This window comes from Balaenoptera physalus (genome assembly GCF_965194825.1).
Source record: "Balaenoptera physalus genome assembly, chromosome: 16".
NCBI lineage: Eukaryota > Metazoa > Chordata > Mammalia > Artiodactyla > Balaenopteridae > Balaenoptera > Balaenoptera physalus.
The window spans coordinates 91846328-91867909 of NC_138898.1; the positions used below are offsets into that span (position 1 = coordinate 91846328).

Consider the following 21582-nt stretch of genomic DNA (forward strand, 5'->3'; position numbering starts at 1 on the left):
TTTGTTTTTTGACTTCCTGTGACTCTATAATTATTTCAAATTAGACAAAACAAAAAATCTCCCAGAAAGTAGAACCAAAAGGCAATGCAGTGGATTGAGAAAAGATGCCAAGGTTGCAGTGGTCAAAGGAGGAAACCCCTCAAGGTCCCCCATGAGCCCCAGCACTTGCATCAGTTCCATATACTGTCTTCTCTCCCTCACAGTGGACGGACTGTCCATGGTGCTAGCCAAGACCATCCCTTCCATTAAGCAGTAAACCTCACCCATTTTTTAAATATACTTTAAAAAATTTTTTTATTGAAGTATAGTTGATTTACATTGTTGTGTTAATTTCTGCTGTACAGCAAAGTGAGTCAGTTATACATATATATATTCTTTTTCATATTCTTTTCCATTGTAGTTTATCCCAGGATACTGAATATAGTTCCCTTTGCTCTACAGTAGGACCTTGTTTATTCATTCTATATATAATAGTTTGCATCTGCTAATCCCAAACTCCCAGTCCCTCCCTCCCCCACCTCCCTTCCCCCTTGGCAACCACAAGGCTGTTCTCTGTGTCTGTGAGTCTGTTTCTGTTCTGTAGATAAGTTCGTTTGTGTCATATTTTAGATTCCACATATAAGTGAAATGATACAATATTTGTCTTTCTGTTTCTGACTTATTTGCTTAGTATGATAATCTCTAGGTCCATCCATGTTGCTGCAAAAGGCAGTATTTTGTTCTTTTTAATAGCTGAGGAATATTCCATTGTATATATGTACCTCATCTTCTTTATCCATTCATTCATCTGTCAGTAGACATTTAGGTTGTTTCCGTGTCTTGGCTATTGTGAATAGTGCTGCTATGAACATAGGGGTGCATGTATCTTTTTGAATTAGAGTTTTGTCTGGATATATGCCCAGGAGTGGGATTGCTGGATCATACGGTAGCTCTATTTTTAGTTTTCTGAGGAACCTCCATATTGTTCTCCATAGTGGCCGCAGATTTACATTCCCATCCAGTGTAGGAGGGTTCCCTGTTCTCCACACCCTCCCCAGCGTGTATTATTTATGGACTTTTTAACGATGGCCATTCTGACCCGTGAACCTCACCCCTTCTTATTTGGACGTGTTCTAGTCACTTCCTCTCTCCAGTGCATCATCAGTGCCTTCTTCCCTGCTGGATCCTACAGACAAGCTGTCATGTCTCCCATCTCTTTGCACCGTACCCGCCACCCCTCCATCGCACAGAGGCTCCACAGTAAGATCTGCTGTTACAGAAAGGAGAGAGATGCTTCTTTGCGCACCTGGTTATTGCACGTAAATTTCCATCCTGCTGCACTTACATAGAGAGAGGCCTGGAAGTACAGACACCGTGATTATCTGGGGGTGGTGAGATCGAGTGACCTCTCTTTTCTTCTTTATGTTTAGCTGTTTTCTAAAGTTTATGTTGTAAAAGTGCTGCTTTTGAGATAAGGGAAAGTTATTATTCTATAAAACTCCATCAATGCCCCCACGACCCACCACCCAACTCTAATTCCTTTACGTTTGCAAGGCGGGCACCCGAGCCTGACTCAACCGACCCCCTGGGCCTGCAGCCCCGCCACGGCCCCAGCTCTGACCGCCGGGGGGCGCCTACCTGCCACTCGGGCGGGGGCTAGGGTGGGTGGCCTTGGTCCCTGCGGGTCCCTCGGGAGGAAGCCCCTGGCCTGCTCCCCCCTCACCCAACGTGCCGACTCCTGCTTGTCCGTCAGGGTCTTGAGCACTGGCCTCCCCAGGAGACTCCTGCTTCACGAGGGATGTCACAGCCCTGCCTCTGCTCCCCGGCGCTTGGTCACTACACGGTGGATTATCAGGTCAGTGGCTGCGTCTGCCAGCAGCCCTCAGGCCAGGCCTCCCCCACTGGCCCCTCCATGCCTTTCCTGCCCCCTTTTCACCCCCTCTCTCCCTTTGTTCTGACGTGTATGGACTTCATCACCGGCCTCTCTGCCTCCTGGTTTTCTGGCCATTCAGCCCAGGGGGAGCCCCGCGGGAGACAGCAGGGGGGACAGTGGGGTTGGGCCCGCGTCCCCAGCGCCCTCTGTGGGGTCGCCTCGGGCTGGCGGTCCCCCACTGGAGGCCCGTTGTCAGGGCCCTGGCGGGCTCTCTGCACAACCACTCCTCCCAGCGCCTCCCCTCGTCCCAGGGGGCCGAGATGCGCTGCCAGCTGGGCTGCTGCTGACCCCCGGGGTCCCCTACACCCTCTCTCTGGAAACGGTCCTTTTAGGCAAACCCCCTCGAATTACTGTATTTGGGGCGTCACCTCTTTCCTGTTGGGACTGTGGCTCTCGGCGGGGGGGCAGGTTTGTCGATGTCTCCAGGATGTACACAGGAGGTGCTCTGTAGCTGTGTGTTGACTGATGCATGAATGGAACCTCAGGACCATCGTCTTGGGTTTTCTGCCCTTTGTGCTCTGTGGTCCCCTCCAGAGGGAGGACATGTGAGGCTCGGCCACGCATTTGGCCTCTGTTCTCAGATGGTCCTGATTCTTCTCCCCACCCTGTGTCCCCGCCCTTTGCCCCTGTGGATGGAGTGACCTGTCTACACCTTGCCTTTGAGCTCAGCCATGTGACTTCCTCTGACCGTGGGGGGCTTGCTCTCTTGGCCACCCCCTGGGCCGGTGTGTGGAGCAGAGCTCGGTCCTCCCAGCATGCCCCAGATGCATGGATGGGCTGACCGCCCCAGTCACGTGAGCAAGAACGTGTGTACGGTGGTTGTTTGTTACACGGCATTGTCGGACCCACAGAGGTGACAGATACAACCCCATGTGCCATTCGGGGACCCAGTGCAGGACAGGGGGCGGGTGCAGCATCCCCACTGAGATGCAGAGAGGTCAGCGGCCTTCTGGGGTCGTGCGGTCACAAGTGGCAGAGCCTGCTTTGAGCCCATGCTTTCGGCTTCCAAATGCCACATCTCACAGACCTACAAGAGCTGCCCGTGGGGAAGCCGGGCCCCGGTCCCAGCCCAGGGCATGACTCGCTCTGGCAGACCTTCATTCTGGGCTCTGAGCTCGCTTCTGAGCCCACAAGGCTGCTGACCTCTCTCCACTTTGTCGTGTCCACCCTCCTTCCCCACCGTGGCTTCCTTTTTCCAGACCGAACATTACCCCTTCTAGGAAGCCTTCCAGGCTCTTCCCAGGCAGGAGTCCCCATCCTTCCCTGGGCCTCCTGGGCCCTCTGCCTCCCAGAGCTGGGTCACCTGCCTCTGCTTCCAGTGCCCTTCTGGCCTGTGAGCCTCTCCAGGGTGGGGGCAGGGTCGACCCCTCCCTGGGCTTCAGTGGGGCTTCGCACAGAGCCCTGCACACAGGAGGGCCTCAATAAGCGTGTACGTCCTGTGCGTCTACTCTTGCCAACTCCACTGTGACCACCTTCGAGCAAGGGCATGGTGACATACAGGTCTGTGTCCTGGGACTGGCCCAGTGTCCAGCAGTGGGGGCCACGTCTGTCCAACCCGGGGTGTCCCTGGGAGGCTCTGAGCTTCTGGAACTGGTGTTCTTGGCTGCTCAGGGCCCACACCCTCACCCTCTTCCTCCGTGTCCCTCTCCAGGTCCTCGCCCCTGGGACCCCTCCTCGGGGCAGGGCTCTCGGTGGTGACGTGTCCCTCTCCCATGCCTGGCCAGCTGGCACCTCCGTCCTGTGGCCGTCGTTCTCTGGTGCCCTATAAATAGCCCATGTTATCTCCTCAGTGACAGGGAACTGCAGGCTGAGGAGGCCTGACCCCCCCTTTTGTCCCATGGCCAGGACCGTCACCACTTACTGTGTGACGTTGGGCGAGGCAGGCCCCTCTCTGGGCCTCCACCCAGCCTCCAGCCCCGGGGCCTGCCTCCTCCACCTGCCCCCGCTGCCCTGGGCACGGCCTCGTGGTCTCCCGCCCCCTCACATGTAACGGTCCCCCTGCGCTGTCACCCCCATGGCCGAGGGCGAGGAGAGCTGTCCGGAGCTGGGGGAGCCTGGGGCCCGTCGGGGCGGGGGGCAGCGTCCTCAGAAGTGGCCCACTCTGGAGGGGCTCAGTGCAGAGGCCTCACATGCAGGACCTTGATGGGGTCACCTGGGTGCAGAGGCCAGGACGGCGGCCAGCCCGCAAGAGACAGAGCCGCCGTGTCCCGGCAATGCGTGGTCGCTGGGAAGCCGCCGGCTCCTGCACAGGCTCTAAAGGTGCCTAACGTGAAATCGCCGTGGAGGAAATGGGGGAGCAGTCTGTCACCGGGGGTATGCAAGGAGGGCTGCTGACCCCCGCTGCTTCCAGCTCCGACCCGTTCTTCCCTCTCTGCCCCCATGCCTGAAACCCACTTCCATCCTCTCCTGGTCTGGCCGCCCTCCGGCTCCCCATCGCTTCCGGGCTCAGTCCCAGCTCCCACTCCTGCCTGACTGGGTCTTTGTCAGAAACCTAGACTGGGCGCGGGTTTGCCCTGGACGGGGTGGTGGGGGGGGCGGCTTAAGAAGGAGGGGAGAGCCCCTACCCCTGCCAGGTAGACAGCACGGCTGGAAGATCTGACGCGTCCAGCGGGAGGGTCAGTGGCAGGGAGGGGTCAGGGCGGGTCACCTGTCGCAGGACTGGGGTGGGTGCAGGGCTCCCATTGTGCTGACAGGTGGCCGCAAGGCCCAGAAATGGCTTCTCACCCTAAAAGCCTTGCTCTGGCTCCTGAGGGCACCTGTGGTAGCACTGCTCTGGACGTAGCCACCGAGGGGGTCTCTCCGTGAGCTCGGGGTCGGGGTCTGAGCTTCTCGGGAGATTCTGAACAACCTGGCGCTGCTCATACCTGCGCTTAAACCCCTCCCTCCGAATTTGGGGCCCCACCAGGGTGGCAGGGGGACGGGCGCGATGCCCGTGGAGGGCCTGCAGCGTCGGGATCTCAGGGCACTTTCCCCGTAGCGGGGGCTCCAGCCACGGGAGGGGCCCCTCCAAACCGCTCGGGCTCGCCCCACTCACACGCAAACCCCACCATCCATACACACCGGTCACTTCCCGGGGTTGTGCACAGACAACAGTCACACGCATTGTCAGACACACTCACTTACCCGCCCCGTGCCCACCTCCCTCCCCTGCCCCTTCCACACCGCCCCTCAGAGCTGCTGCCGTCACTCCCATTCCCTGAGGAAGAGCTCCTGGGGACCCGCCTGTGACCCCGGCCCCACCCGCAAACCAGACATCTAAAACCCCAAATCTTTCCCTAAATCCCACAGTAAAAACCCGCTACAAACAAGTATTGGGATTTTTTTCCTTTGCAGAATTTTTTTTTTTTTTTTTAGTAGACAGACATAGTCTTTTTTTTCTTTCTCGTTTTACAGCAAACATTGCAAATATAGAAATATTTTTCTATACAACAAACAGGACGACAGGAGCACACACTCAGAGCCCCCGGCCACCCCCGAGCCGTCCCCAGGCACGGCCCTCCTCCTTGAGTCCCGCAGGGCTCCGGGACCTTCCCGGAGGCCACTCGGCCGCCTGCATTCGCTCTGCCCCTCTTTGGTGGCCTCCGGAGGTGGCGATGAAGAGACGGACTAAACAGTCCACAGAAAACCACGGACGGAGATCATGCGAGGAGCCAGGTGGCCGCGCCGGCCACGCCCCCCAGGTCTAGTGTTTTATGTCTTTTTAAGAGAACTTTACTTTTAATATATTTTTTTAAAAAAGGAAGAAAATAACGAGAGAAGAGAGGGAAAGAAAGCAGAGAAGAATAGAAAGAGAAAAGACAATGAAAAAAATCCCCCCCACCCCCCCATCCCTAAGACACAGTTTTCTGAAGTCCCTTGTGTGTGTGTGTGTGTGTGTGTGTGTGTGTGTGTACGGGCCGCTCACACCGGTGAGAATGCCTCAGGGCAGGTACACGTGCTCGGCCGCGGTTCACCTCCCGTTCATACTGTCAGCGCCCCCTCCCCACTTCCTCTGCAAAGCCCAGGGCTTTAACAGCTGCTAGTGTGTGTGTATATGTGTGTGTGTGTCCCGTGGGTCTCTGGGTTACAGATAGCTGCGGTGGCTCTTGTGTCCTTGTTGGTCCAGCGGGATCACGAGTTTCGGGGGGGCGCGGGCGCCAGGCGCCCGGCGGGGGCTCAGGACTTGTGCTGTGCGGACACGCCCTTCCAGTAGTCTAGGATGTCGTGCAGATCCTCGTCTTTGGCGAACTGAACCTTTTTGCGCAGGGCGTGGCCGGCCGCCATGAACTCCCCCTCGTCCTTGTGCCGCCGGCGGCTCAGTCTGAAGCGCCCCCAGATGCTCCGGGAGGCCCTGCAGGGGTACTCGGGGCTGGAGGAGTAGCTCAGGTTATGGTACTGCGGGGACAGCTGCGAGTAGGCCGGGTCGCGGGGCCGCGGCCGGGTCAGCGGCTCCAGGATGGACGCCTTGCGGCCGCCCGGGCCCTCATGGGGCGGGGGCGGCTCGGCGGGGTGGGAGCCGGGGTACGAGTGCCGGTGCTCGCCGTACTGGCGGCTCTTCTCGGCCTCGGCCCGCAGCACGGCGGCCGCGGGCGTCACAGTGAGGATGGCGTCGGCCGCGGGCGAGCTCTTCTCGATGTACTTGGCCCCGGCGGCCTCGGCGCGGTAGGGCCGCGGGCTGCGCGCGGAGCCGCTGGACGAGGTGCTGGCGCGCGGGACCCCGGGCGCGGCCTCCGCGCTGTGATGCCGCTGCAGGCCGTGGCCGAAGGCGTCCTTGTAGGCGGGCGACAGGAAGCCGTGCTTGCCGGCCAGCGGCTCGGACAGCAGCACCAGCTGTGGCTCGGCCGCGGCCCCGGCCCCCGCCTTGCCGCCCTGGAGGGAGGTGCACTCGGACTTGAGGGCGTCGATGCAGTTGTTGATGATCTGGTTCACCTTGTCCACCTCCTTGGCGATGGTGGAGATCTCGGCCACCGAGCTCTGGCTGTCGGGGCCCGGCCGGCCCGGCTCCCCGTCCCTGCGCTCGGCCTGCTCCGCGGAACGCACCTCCATGTAGCTGCCCTTGCCGGCCTGCGGCGTCTCGCCGCCCTCCGCCAGCTTGTACGGCTCTACCTCGCCGGCGGCCGCCGGCAGGTACGGGATGCGGGTCACGGCCTCGGGGCCCAGCAGCGGGCCCTGGGACAGCGGGGCCAGGCCGGGCGCCTCCATCTCGGGCCCGTACTGGAGCTCGATGATGGTCTTCTTGAGGCTGCCGGCCGCGGCCGCCGAGGCCGGCGCCTTGCGCTTCTCCTCGTGGCGCCTCCGCCTCCGCAGGCAGTAGTGGACGGCGCCGAGCACCAGCACCATGCCGAGGAGGCAGCCCAGGACGGTCATGATGTAGCGGGTGGCCGTGGAGGAGCTGGGCATGGGGCCCGGCGGGCTGGGTGGCTTGGGCAGGCAGATGGTGAGGCAGGTGTGGTTGTGGTGCAGCCCCGAGCTGGTGGAGACCACGCAGTACGTGTAGTTGGTGAGCGCGTAGAGGTTGGTCAGGCGGATCTCCTCCTGGGCCCGGGTCAGCCTGGACACGGTGGACGACTTGCTGTTGTTGAAGTGCTCCAGCGTGTACATGCGGTTGAACGGGCTGGGCAGCTGGACCGTGATGGTGGCCGAGTTCTGCGTCAGCTGCTTGACCTTGATGAGTGGGCGGGCCTCGGCCTGCGGGGCCAGCGTGGGCAGGGCCACCAGCGGCGTGGTGCCGTCGCCGGAGAAGCACTCACCCTCGGTGCAGGGGGCCTCGCTGGGCGGCGCGGGCGGCGGCGGTGAGCGGCCAGGCGCCGGGCGGGCCTCGGCCGCGTAGGTGCTGTCGGTGCACACGGACTGCAGCTTGCTGAGGACGCTGTGCTGGCCGCGGCGGCCCTGGCCCAGGAGGGAGTAGCCGGAGTAGAGCGGCGGCGACTCGCACTGCACGCGGTCGTAGGTCTGCGTGGCGTTGGTGAAGGCTGCCAGCCAGCGCAGGAAGCCCAGCAGCTCGCAGGAGCAGTAGAAGGGGTTGCTGTAGAGCTCGCACACGGACAGCTTGGCCAGGCCCGCGAAGGTGGCGCTGTGCAGCCGCTGGATGCGGTTCATGGACAGGTCGACGTTGACGATGTTGGGGCACTCCCAGAAGGCGCCGGGCGCCACCACCTCGATGAGGTTGGCCTGCAGGTACAGGTACTCCAGCTTGCTCAGGCCGCGCAGCGCGCCCTCCGTCAGGTTGCGCAGCCGGTTGTAGCCCAGCTGCAGCACCTGCAGGTTGAACTGGCCCGAGAAGGCGCCGTCCTCGATGTAGCCGATCTCGTTCTTGGTGAGGTTGAGGTACGTGAGGTTGCCGAAGCGGCTCAGCGCTGCGTACTGCACGCTGCGGATGCGGTTCTCGTTCAGCCGCAGGTCCACGATGGTGCTGTTGATCTGCTGCGGGATGGCCTCGTACGGCGGCTGGTTCTGGCTGCAGATCGCCAGCCACACGAAGCCCTTGTCGCCCTCGATCAGCCAGCAGTCGCCGTGCACCAGCCCGCCCGCGAGCAGCAGGGCGGCCGCCGCCACGCACGCCCAGGCCCACGGCGCGCCCCACCGGCGCCCGGCCATCGGGACCAGCCCTGCGGGCGCGCCCGCTCAGCCTGCCCGGGGGCACGGGGTGGCGGGCTGGGCGGCAGCCCCCGGGGGGAGGGAGGGGCGGGGGGGGAGGGCGCCCGCACTCTCAGGGGCGAACCGGGCCGAGCCGCATGGCCGGGCGGCCCGAGTGCTGGGGTGGGGGAAGCACCTCCCTCACGGCCAGCCGCCTCTCGCCGTCCGCCGGCGTCCTGCCGGAACCGGGGCCTCCTTCCCCATCGGCCCGGGCGTCCTCCAGCTCCAGCCGGTCCTGCTGCGAGACAAGAGGGGAGAGGGCAGTCAGGAGGCGGCCGGGCATCCCCGCGGGTGGCCCTGGGCCCAGCCCCGCCCAGCTGCCCCGTGTGACGCGGAGGTGCCCCGGGCAGTGAGGGACGAAACGCAAGGGGGCTCGGCGCCAGACCGCAGGCTGACCTCTGTGACCTGAAGCGGGAAGCGTGGGGTGAGCCCGAGCCCCACTGCCGCCACCTCACCAGTGACCCCATTTGTCAGACGAGCAAACCGAGGCCCAGGAACAAGACTAAAGGCGCTTGGTTGACCAGCGATGGTGGGGGAGGGGCCGTGTGACAGATGCTCTGCGCTGCCCCCTGAAGACCTGGGGGCGGCACTGCGGCCGCCTACAGAGGGCGCTCAGCCCCAGCCCAAGGGTCCTCAGCCGGCCGCGGAGGAGCCTTCCAGAGCCCCTCTCAAGCGAGGAGCCAGGACAGCGAGGTCCTGGGTCCGCGTTCTCGGGCAGTGTGACCCGGGTACATCGTGCCCCTTCTGGGCCTCCGTTTCCCCGAATGAGCCGGCTGGACGGTGTCTGTAGCGTTCCATCTGGCTCTGGGGACCCACGGCCTGTCACCACCCCACGTCGGGGGGCCCTGGCAGAAAGGCCTGGAAGGACAGTGGCTCCTCCTGCTCGCCAGGCTCCGACGAGCACACCTGGGCGCCCTGACCACGCCCCCCGCCCCAGCTCCAGGTCCGCCCTGGCTCTTGACTCTCTGACCTCTGCCCCCACCAGACGCCACGCTTCTCCGGGGCGGGCCTCCCCACCCCCGTGCCAGCACGCGTGCCGAGGCTGCGACGGTCACACTACAGGGCAGCCCTCCGGGACGAAGCCGGTGCCTGTGGGGCGGTGCGGCTGACGCACCGCTGGCTTCCGCTGCTCCTGGACGCGCCCCCTCCGCCCCGCCCCCCTCCGCCCCGCCCCCCTCCGCCCCGCCCCCGGCCAGCGTGTGGGACTCGCCCCTCTGCCCCTCGTATTTCTCCCGCAGGACAGACAAATGGGTGTGTGTTTGCTTGTTACTCTTTGGATTTACAGCGGCCTCTGTAACTGCTCTGTGGCCTGGCAGGCAGCCAGCTGAGTGTATTTCACTGATATTGACGTTTGCAACTGGTCTGCGCTGAGGTGGTTTAAATTAGGAGAAAAAAATAATGATGTGAAATGGATTTTTCCCCCCCTTTGGAAACTTCATGAAGAACAGTTTTGATCTGGCTCCTGGGGCAGAGTCTTTCTGAGTTAAAGGGAGGGGAGAGCTCAGAAGGGGCTGGGGGCTGGGAGAGTTCCTGTGGGCCACAGCGGAGCCCACCCAGGGCTGGGCCCAGAGTCGCTGTGTGACACCCAGCAAAGCACAGGGCCTCTCTGGGCCCAAAGGGAAATGGCTGGGGGGGGCGGGGCCGGGGGAGGGAGCAGCCTGGGGCTTGCCTGGATCTCCCTCGCCTCAGGAGGAAGCCTTGCAGGGGGATGCTGCGTGGCCCATCTTGTGACGTGAAATCTACAATCCCAAGGGGGTGTACTTGGAGTTCATCGCCATCACCACCTCCCAGCACCTGCTGGCCTGTGCAGGCCCTTTCCTCCCCACTGGGCACCTGCCCCATCCGTCCAGGTGCTGGGACTTAGGTCCCCCAGGCGCCCCAGAGGCCAAGAGCGGGCAGCCGGGCAGGCTGCAAGTGCGTCCAGGCGGAGTTTGGCGGTGGGGATGGCTGGCGGGGCGAGGCGCCAATCAGAGTCTGGCTCCGGCCTCCAGGCCTCCGGATGGACGGAGCAGCGAGCCCATCAGGGCAGGGCGGCGCCTGGGCAAGGCTGATCATAATCACCTTTAATCTCTTGCTCAAAATAACTCAAAGTCAAGTTAAGGAGGATCACAGGGCCCAAAGAACCCTTCTCACAGGCAGGCGTGGGTTGGCGGAGACGGGCCCCAGGGCTGGCCCAGCCTCTCGCTGCCACACGCCCAGGGCACCTGGGCACCAGGTGGCCACAGAGCCGCTGCTGGGCTGGCCCAGGGGCTCAGGGTGGCCAGAGGGCCACGTGCACATGTGCACGCATGCACAGGGAGGAGGATGTTCCACGCTTGCTGGGACCCACGTCAGCCCGTGTGCGTGGACCCGTGTGCCTTCAGGTGGACGCGGCTCCGCCCGAGCGCTCGAGGGTGTGCGGGCCCCTGCGGTCCAGCCAGGCCTGCCGCGCCTCCTGCCCACCGCCCGCCCTGCTGGCACCATGGCCCTCCTCCCGGCGTGACAGTCTAGGAACCGCGCTGGGGGCTGGCACCTGTGAGCGGCAGGTGCCTCTGGAGACCAGCCTTGCCTCTCCCCACACCCCCATCCGGGGACCTCCTCCATCGGGCCGGGCCGGCCCGGTCCTGGCCCTGAGGAGCGGGCAGGTCCCCGCCCGGGGCTCTGTGCCTCACACCTGGCCCTGGAGCCCGGGCCGAGCGGGAGCCAGGCCCGCAGGGACACAGCCCTCCCTACCCGCCCGGCCGCAGGCGGGAGCATCAGCAGGAGTGTGGGTGTCACCCTGGTGGCTGTCTCCGGCCAGCGTGGCCTCCGCCCCTGCTGGAGCCCCCCGACCTCAGCCTGGCAGGGCCCCCTGAGTCCTGTTGCACACCTCACACCACACAGGGGAAACTGAGGCCCAGAGGGCCTCACCCAAGGTCACACAGTGAGTCAGCCCGTCCTCCTGTGGAGGAGGCCCCTCAGGCCACCGCGTGCTGCGTCCGCAGGGACGCCCCGGTGGGGGGCCGGGATCCCGCCCCCGGGGTCTGAGAGCCCCGTGAGGACTGGGGTCCTGGGGAAGCGGCTGCTGGGGGAACTGGCCGAGTCGCGGGGGCCGCCCTTCCTCTTGGGCTCACGACGCTCATCCTGCTCCCACCCCGTCCATCCCTCGTTCGCTCCCACTCCTGCCCCCGCGCACAGCAAGCCTCTCGCCGCACAGCTGTTTCCAGGACGCCTGCAGAGCGCGTGCGCTGGGGGCCGGGCGCAGAAACCTGTCCCCCAACCTGCCAGCACCCCAGACTCAGGGTCCCAGTACAGGTGGAGCCGCAGGGCCCTGGTCCCTCATCCTGCCCTCGCTGGTCCCCGGGCCCCACGCTTCAGAGAGATGCAGGGGCGGAGGCCACCTTCAGGGGTCCCCGTGTCCCCGCACCCCTGCGGCCCTCGGCACCGCCGACGTGTGCTGCCCACTCCCGCACCGTCCCCCCTGGCTCCCGCCCCCGCCAGCAAACAGCACCTGTAGACTCCGCGATGGTGCACGTGGTCTACGTGTGTGCTGTCCAACAGGGTGGCTACTGGGCACAAGCAGTGGGGCGAGTGGTATTGAACACACAGGTCTAGAACCTTCCATAAAGACAACAGCATGACCTGAGCACCCTCAGGCCACGCCCCTCTCCCTTCCCCTCCGCGATGCCGTGGTTCCATCCCCCCCGCCCCTCCAGGGCAGCACCCATCCCCCACAGCCCCAGCTGCCTCCCATTGAGGTCGCTAGTGACCTCTGTCCTGCCTGCTCCAAAGGGAACACTCCTATTTGTACCTTTTGCAGCCTCTCGGGGGCACTTGGCCCAGGTAACCGGCCGCCCCTTCCTGGAGCACTTCCTGCTCTGGGTCTCTGAGCCCCACGCTCTCCCGCCCTGGGCTCCTCCGCTAGCTGCTGGCCCCTCTGCTGGCCCCCTCCCTCGCCCTGACCTCTCACTGTCCCTGTGGCCAGGCTCTGCCCTCCCTTCCCCGCGGTGCTGTCACCCCTCCCTTGGCTGCAGTGCTCTCTCCACGCGCCTGCCCCACCCCGCCCGCCCATCTCGCCAGCCTTGATGCCCTGGACCCCAGACCCACAGACGCAGCCGCTTCCCCCTCGAAGTGCGCAAGCCTCCTCCGCCACCACGTTCCTCAAACCAAACACCGGCGAGTCGTCTCGAGTCCCCTCTGCCCCCACCCCAAACCCACTCCCGCAGCAATAGTGTCCACTCCACCTCCAAACCGGGACCTTCACCTCTCGCCACGCCCGCCGTGGCCACCCTGGGCCAAGCCATCCCCATCCCTCGTGGGACAAAGCCCATCGCTCCCACCTTGGGGCACCCACGAGCCACTCCCCCGCACAGCCAGAGGGACCTGGAGAGCCCTCACGGGATCCCGCTGTCCCGCCCACAGCCCTGCTGACAGCCACCCTTTCCTTCCACACGGAGAGCAAAACCAGGATCCCCACAGGGACCTGCGAGGTCCTTCCCCACCGGCCGCCGCTGCCCGTTCTCACCCCACCTGCCTGCGCCCACCCCCTTCCCTGCAGCCACCGGGCCCCAGCACCCCTGTTCCCGCCTGGAGAGCTCTTCCTCCTGCTGTCCGATCAGAAGAGGCCCCTTCCTCTCCCGCAAATCCCGGAGCCAGCGGCCTCCCCATCTGGACTAGTGCTCCCGGCCCCATCACCCATTTCCTGTCTCTGCCCAGCACTGATCTCCCCGATGTTTTCCTTGTTTATTTTTTTCTTCACTTCTGGAATAAAGATCCTCTCCCCGCTGGGATGGAAACTCCAGAGCAGGAGCCGTGTCCTGTTGTCTGCTGTGGTATCCCAGGCCCGGACCAGTGCCTGGCACACAGCTCAGCAGGGAACATCTGCTCCGTTTTCTCATCTGCAAAAACAGGGTAGAAGTGCCTCCATCCCGAGGGCCGGTGCTTTCTCACAAACATCAGCTTCCTTTGCATTTTGTCGGGCCAGCGGGAGCTGCCACTACCATCTGGAGGGCCTCAGGCTGCCCGGGTTGCCTCTGGTCTGCAAATCCCAACATACCCGATAGGACCAGAAATGTGTGTCTGATGTCCTCCCTCTGCCCAACACCCACCTGAACGCACGCCCAGGGGCTCTGTGCCCCCTGCGCCCCTCACCCAGGTGGATGGAGCCCCGAGCACAAGTCACTTCCAGAGCCATCGCATCCGTACCCTCACCGCAGTCCTACAAGGTGAGGGGACAGGGACGCCCACCGCGCCCTCCGGGCCCAGGTGAGAAGCCTGAGGCCCCGCGAGTGAAGGGACCTGCAAGGTCCCAAGACTAGGCAGGTGGGAAGCCCACCGGGGCCACTCAGCCACTGTCTCAACAGCCACCTCTGTCACCGAGAGGACGTACGACGGGGACAGCATGTGTGAGGCTGGCACCGAGTTCGTTCTGTCACATCAACTCCAGAGCCCAGGCCGCCGATAATGAAATGGAGAAATATGGTGGTTCCAGGCTTTTAAACTCCTTACGACCAGATGTGCATAATCACCACGGCCGTGTGGGAAAGGAGCACATCCGTCTACAAAGACTGTTCCTCTCCCCGATCGCCGAGCCCAGACAAGAGGCCGGGGCGGCTCTGAGGATTTTGCTGATGGAGAGGACTTTCCGCCTCCAGAGGGACGCTCAGGCCGAGGGCCAGGGCCACGGGGGAGGCGGGGAGATTGGTGGAAAGTTATAGATGGATAACTTTTTGCCGTTCCAACGTTTTGCCAATAGATCGCGTTCACTGCTAACGTTTGCCTGACTCTACAGCCTGGCTCTGCTGCAGGGCCCACGGGTCATGACGGGCACCTCAGGCAGGCCAGGCCACGAGGCCGGCGGATGACCCCGACCAGCCAGACCAGGTGTGGGGACGGGCTGCCCACCTGGAAGAGGCACAGAACCATCTCGGGCTCCAGGTTCCTGGGCCAGGACGAGAATGCTGGCTCAGCCGTGCTCTGGCTGTGTGGCCTTGGGCCACTCACTCACCCTCTCTGAGCCCGTTTCCTCCCCTGTCAGATGGTAGGTCCCCCAAGGGTTACAGTGAGGCTGACATGACCAGATTATGGAGGCTTCCAGCGTGTTGCCTGGTACGGGGTGCTCTGTAAACCCTTGTATCCTGCTGCAGCTGCCCCTGGCCTCGTGGATGGGGGAGGGATTCTAGGCAGCCGGGGGGGGGGGGGCAGCAGGCCGCTGGACGCACTCTGTGGGTTTTACTTCAGCAAGCCGCCCACTCCGGGGGGATACGGGGGCCCCATGGGGGCCGTCCCGGGCTCAGCACCCACCTAGAACCTGCCCCGCTGCCCGCTCCCTCCCTGTGTGTCCAAGGAGGCGGGCTCGGGCTCGCGTGGCAGGTGGTCCAGCAGTGCTGACCCAGCGGGGCTGGATCCTCAGGGCTCGGCCACGGGGTCGGGTCTGGCCAACCCCCGACCTCAGCTGGCCCCGGCCTTGTCCTCTGGGAGGCGGGCTGGGAGGCATGAGGTGGAGGGACCATCCCTTGCACCCCGGCCCCCCACCCCGCAAGGATGCGGACGGTGTCGGCAAAGGTGGAAGGACGGGGCCCAGAAAGGCGCTGAGTGCCTGACACGCCTGCCAGCTGACAGGGTAGGAGTCCACGGGACCCCACTGGGCCTCAGGGCCCTCACCCTGCCCGTCCAGAGGCTGTGACGAGCAGCAGGTGTGCAAACAGAGGTGACCTCTTACTTCCTCCAGGATTCCCCATGTATTGAGCGCCTACTGTATACCGACCCGCTTCTCCCATGTCTGGGGAGGCAGGTATCAGTGTTACCCAACAAGCCGGCTGCGGAAACAGAGGCCCAGAGAGGGAAAGGCATTTGCACGGCCAGAAACACGATTTTCCCAAAGTGAGGTCAGAGGACCACAGCCTCAGCTTGTTAAAAAGGCCCCGGGAGGGGGCGCGGGCGCCTGATCCAGCAGAGGCGGCAGGAAGGGCTCTGGCGGGTGGGGCTGGGGTCTGTCTCCTGGGAAGATGCCACCCGCTCCATCCCTCCTCCCCGCAGGCCCGAGGCTCCAGGCTGCTCTGGAGTTAATTAGGGACCCAAACATTTAATGGTCTGCTATGCTTCCACTGGGCATCTTTTTAAATTAAAAAACATGATGTACAGCATCGTTGGAGAGAGAAATCACTTTGCAGCGGCTTCCTGCTCGGGCGCTCGCAGGGACACGGGGGTGAGGGTGGCTGGCTGGCCTCCGGGGAGGAGGGATGACGAGAGACCCTCTCGAGGAACATGGGTCCACCCCGCGCTGTGGACGCACGTCCCCGACGCCAGGTAAGCGCTGAGGTGTCCAGGGGACGCCTGGCGCTGTTCCCCATCACACCCTCAGAGCCCCCGCTGCTAGGAAGTTCTATCTTTAGTCTGACCTGAGCCTCTGCACTTGTTTTAGGGCCGGTTTGAGACCGAAGGCAGAGATTTGCCGGTTCTGCTCCTCCTGGCAGAACGCCGACACCCAAGAGCCCTTTCTGACCACCCCGAGCTCGGGGATCCCGTCCCCACCCTGAGCTCTGATCCCAGCCTGGCAGGAGGGCAGGGCAGCGGCGTAGGGCGCTGGAAGGGACCTTAGGGGACACCGAGGCACGGGTCGCTCTCTGTCCTCCACCTCCCCAGACACTCACAGGGCCCGGTGACCGTTTCCCGCCCCCGTCACGGGGTCAGGCCTCTGCACACGCGGGCCCTGCATCACGTCCCGTTGCTATGGTTATTTAATCAAAGCATACTTCCTGGCCACGATTAATTGTATTAAAGATTTGGAGCACGGTTTTGGAGTGGAGGTTATAAATGAGCAATTAGCCCTCAAACGCTAAATTAATAAGGGAAATAAAACACCAAGCAAAGTCAGCCTGAGACGTCTCCGCGACGTAGTACTCAGGACACGTGGGCGGCGCCCGGGCTGGCCGCGCTGCAGGCTGTGCCTCGGTGGCCACCACGTGCAGCACACGGTGCCCTGTGGTCAGGGGGCAGCTCGGCACGGCGTCCTCAGCAACGGGGCGTTTCCACGCGGGGAACGGGGGAGCTGTCATCGCACCGGCGGTCCTGACCACCCGGCGGCACCTTCCCACGTCCAGGGCCCCCCCCGCGCAGCCAGGCGTCGGCGTGCGCGTTGTCCCTGAGTCCACGGCTGGTGCCATCAGGTCCCAAGAGGCCCTGCCCTTCCGGGAGGCTCCCCTCCACCACCCACCCCTCACATGCCAAGCACTCGCCCCACGAAACCTGTCAGAGGCCGCTGCCTCCGGGCCCCCGTGTTCCCGGGATCAACAAGCCTTGCCGGGTCTGGCTAAGCTGTAAGAACAAAAGTATGCACGGCGTGGCCTCATCTCACACCCTCTCCTGCAGCTTCCGGAGGGGAGGCTAGCACCACGGCCAGGCCTGGGCCACAGACTCGTGTTAATTTGTGTGTCATCACACACACACACACACACACACACACACACACACACACACACACACACACACACACACACACACACACACACACACACACACACACACACACACACACACACACACACACACACACACACCACGGCTTTGCAGCTCGGGGATGTCAAGCTGTCCTGAGACCAGACGTCTGCCTCTATCTACAAGCATCTTTACATTTGAACCCTTACATTTAACTTGCAATCCACATGGAAAGTATTTCTCGGGTGTCAAGAAAGATAAAAACTGATCCCCCCAAACCCCCTGGAACAGGCACCCAATTGTCCTGACATCTACTGAAGAATCCACTCCCTGCACCTGACGTGGTATGCTCCGTCCCACACCCCGGCGGGAGTGTGCTTTCCACAGGGCACAGCGGGTCAAGCCTGTCCCCCTCCTCCCCCCTGCCCCCCGCATGGCTCCCCAGTTCCCTCCATGAGCCCACGTCTCCAGCGGGCCACCCAGACCCTGGCGATGGTCCCTGCCTGGCCCTCACCGTTACGCCCCTTGTCCTACAAGGCAAAGATTAACTTGCGCTTCTTACATTTTCTCTGAGACGCTGTTTCCTCCGCCTGGAACCCTAACCCCGCCCATCACCCCAACCACCCCCTGCCAGACTCCAGGTTGGGGCTGGGGACTCCCCTCGGTAATCCCAAAGCTGCCTGTGCTGGCCCCACTGTGACCCCATACTGCAAAGACCAGACGCCCTGTCTCTCCCCACCAGAGTCAGATCCCAGGCAGAAAGCCCTGGGCCAGCAGGCCTGGGTCCTGTTTGCCCTTCCAGGCACGGAGTAGGAAATGTGTGCTGACTGAATTTGTGAAAATATTCAATCCACAATCACCCGTAAAGGAGGACAGCCATATGTCATGATTCTCCTGGGATGCTCTCTATTTATGCCTCTTGTCCCGGAGTAATTATTAATAGATCCCCTTTCACTTGAAAATTATTCCCATTTGGGTGATAAATTGTTCCACGGTCACCCTCTAAGGAGGCCTCTGTCTGGGGACTATTCTTTTCCACTGACCACCCCCCCGCCCCGGACACACCGAAGCAGCCCCGGCCAGAATGCCCGTCATTAAAAGGTCTACAAATAACCAACGCTGGAGAGTGTGGAGAACAGGGAACCCTCCTACACTGTGGGTGGGAATGTAAGTTGGTGCAGCCACTATGGAGAACAGTATGGAGGTCCCTTAAAAAACTAAAAATAAAGCTACCATATGATCCAGCAATCCCACTCCTGGGCATATATCCAGAAAAGACGAAAACTTGAATTCGAAAAGATACACGCACCCCTACATTCATAGCAGCACCACTGACAATAGCCAAGACATGGAAGCAACCTAAATGTCTATCGACAGATGAATGGATAAAGAAAATGTGGTACATGTATACAATGGAATATTACTCAGCCATAAAAAAGAATGAAATAATGCCATTTGCAGCAACATGGATGGACCTAGAGATTATCATACTAAGCGAAGTAAATCAGAGAAAGACAAATACCATATGATATCACTTATATGTGGAATCTAAAATATGTGGAATCACAAATGAACTTTTATGAAACAGAAACAGCCTCGCAGACATAGAGAACAGACTTGTGGTTGCCAAGGGAAAGGGGGGGGATTGGGAGTTTGGGATTAGCAGATGCAAACTAGTACATATAGGATGGATAAACAACAAGGTCGTACTGTATAGCACAGGGAACTATATTCAATATCCTAGGATAAGCCATAATGGAAAAGAATATGAGAAAGTATATACGTATAACTGAATCACTTTGCTGTACAGCAGAAACTAGCACAACACTGTAAATCAAATAGACTTCAATAAAAAAATAAATAAATAAATCACTGTCTCTATAAGAAGCTTCCATATCTAGGAGGCAAGACATCCGTTGCATATTCTTCTAGGTAAACTTTTAGAACGATTTTATCTAGCTCTTCAAAACATGCCACCAAGGTGCGGATGGGACTGCACTGAACCTAGAAATTAATTTTGGAAGAACCTTCAGGTTTTATAATATTCCAACACGGCTTATCTCACTGTTCTTGTTTTCTTTGGTATCTCTCAGGAAAACTTTACAGACTGCTTCATAATGATCCTAATTTTTTCTTGTAAATGCATTCCTAGGAATGCCATGGAGGTTTTTCTGGTTGCCATTGTGACTAGGGGCTGTTTATTTCGTTATGTTTTCCGACTAGCTGTTGCTGGTACAGATAAAAATGATTGATTTGTGTATGTCTGTGTTCTGTGCAGTCCAGTACCTTCACCAAGTTCTCATATTAAATTATTTTTTCACTCGGTTCTTTTGGGTTTCTGAGGTCTCAAATCACATTGTCTGCAAATAATTACAATTCTTTCTTGTTTCCCATTTAATTCTGTTTCATGTCTTATTGCTACGTCCAGAATATCTGGACAATGATAAAGGCCACTGTTGGGTTTTTTTGCATAAAAGTTTTTGAATTGGAATCATTAAAAATCTCATCATTTGGAATGACACTGGCTGTTGAATTGAGACACAGATTCTTTACTGTGATAAGGAAGTGTCTTTCTAGTTCTATTTTTAGCAGTTACTTTAAAATCAGAGAGTGGTGCTGGATTTTATCACATGCCTTTTGTCATTTATTAACAGGGCATTATGGCTGGGCTGCTCATACTATGTATTGTATTAATAGATTTCTCTGCTATTAAGCCATCACTGAATTCTTTCAATAAATCCTACATAATCATGGCAGATTATCTCTCTAATATTTTTGTGGAATTGAATTTGCCTGTGTCTTATTGAGGATTTTTGATCCACTATTCATGGGCGAGATCCCTCTGGGGTTTCATTTCCTGGACCATCTTCACAGTTTGGGGCTTGGGGCCCTTCTCACATCTACCTGGGATGATTTCCTCCAGACAGATTGCTTCTGATGGAGGCCTCCTGGTTCTACAAGCTCAGGGCCTCCACAGCAGATGTGCCCTGGACAGCCGTGTAAACACATCCCATGAACCACTTTGTAAAGTGCATGGCCATTTTATCAAGTGATATGTCACCCCTGACTTGTCTTTTGCTCCTTCCAGGTTTACACGAGTCAGGGTCGGCTCAGAGCAGGGTAAGCAGCAGAGAAAGCTCCGCTGGGAAAGCTTACAACAGGCATCTCATCTGGTGAATCCAGCACTGGCCTCCACGAGAACAGGGAAATGCGGGAAGGGCTGCCCCCGGGGCAGGGCTGCCCAGGGCCTCGGAGGGAGACCGCAGCCCCCTCGGGTGAGGTTAGGATTGCACCACCACCCTCACAGGGCCTTCCGGTTTACGTTCCGCGTCGTCTGTGTGTGGACAGGTGGACATCACGTTAGGCCCAGATGAGTAAAAGGCACAGACATTCTCAGAACGCCCCCTGTAAATGAGGGGAAACCCTGCTTCACACTGGAGGTGAGGCCGCGACTGCTACAGCAGACGGTTTTCCCAGAACTTCCCCTCCCATCTCGCCTGTGATGGGACCTGACTCTCCCTTCCACCACGAGGGGGGTCTCTCTCTGCACCCCTGGAAGCTGGGGGGCCCCGACACCGCTCTGGCCAATAGCGCTGGCAGAAGTGAAGCTGCGTCCATCCCGGGCACAGCCCTCAACCAGCCTGGCAGCCATTTCCCGTCTCTTGGAAGACCTGCCACCTAAAACCAGCGGCTTCCAACACAACGTGCTGGAGAAGCTGCAGGCCCGGGGGTGGGGGTGGGGGTCTGGAGGGCGAGCAGCTGAAGCCACGCGGAGCTGCCGTGAACCACGCGGCCGCGCCCTTCCCGAACTCCTGCTCCCAAAGCCATGGGCCAAACTCGGGCTCCCTTGTGCCCCCGAGGTTGGGGTCGTTTGTTACGCAGCAGCAACTGACACAGGGCTGAGCGCCAGTGAGCGCAGGAGGGGTGGGCCCCGTCCCCCGAGCCTTGCCCTCCTCATCTGTCAGAGGGCCCAGCTTTTCATCTTCAAGAACCCACGGCAGGACCTGTCCATGCTGCCAGCAGGGACACCGGGAGTTCAGAAAGGGGGGTCTGGTTTTGGGGGGTCAGGGAAGGCCGGTCAGTGTCTGAGTCACAGGGCAGCGGCCTGAGAGAGCCGGACTCTGAGCCGCGTGGGACCCTGGCCTGCTGCTCACCAGCTGGGCCGTTTTGTGGAACTTTCTTACCTTCTCTGAGACTCAGTTTACTTTCCTGACCAATGGAGCCATTGACACCCACTCCCGGGGCCATCAGGAGAGTGAAGCACAATGGTGTTTGTGAACACGCTGGGCTGGGCTCGGGGGGGGCGCCTGTGTGTCCCCCATCCCCTCCCTTCACAGGAGGCGGCACCCAGTGGTGCCATCAGATCCTCGATCTCGGCTTCAGAGCCAGCACATCACCCAGCGTTTCTGTCTCTTCTGGAAAGTGGGAACAGGCACTGTACCCCATGTGCTCACCGGTTTGCACAAAGAACACATGCGTCAGGTCCTCGCGGCACCCGAGCTCGGGGAGGGCTGTGGTCCAGGGACAGAGGGACTGGGGGGGGCGGTCTGAGCAAAGTCAGAAGGTGCGGCCAGGCCTGGGAGCCTGAGAGTTGGGGCGGCATCTTTCCCGGGGGGACGTGGGGCTGGACCCAGACGGGGGGCTGCCTGCAGCTGCCCCTC

General features: G+C 60.8%; 1 protein-coding gene across 10 annotated transcripts in view; it reads right to left on the reverse strand.

The window, feature by feature from the left end:
• Window positions 1-4731: 4731 nt before the first annotated feature.
• ELFN1 (extracellular leucine rich repeat and fibronectin type III domain containing 1) overlaps window positions 4732-21582 on the reverse strand; it is a 71838-nt gene continuing 54987 nt past the window's right edge. For 9 of the 10 annotated variants that reach the window (XM_082430566.1, XM_082430560.1, XM_082430564.1 and 6 more), the window contains one exon: window positions 4732-8765. In XM_082430566.1, coding sequence (XP_082286692.1) covers window positions 6068-8488 — 2421 coding nt within the window. In that variant the 5' untranslated portion in view covers window positions 8489-8765 and the 3' untranslated portion in view covers window positions 4732-6067. The remainder of the gene's footprint in view (window positions 8766-21582) is intronic. The other variant, XM_082430565.1, reaches the window with a different exon arrangement.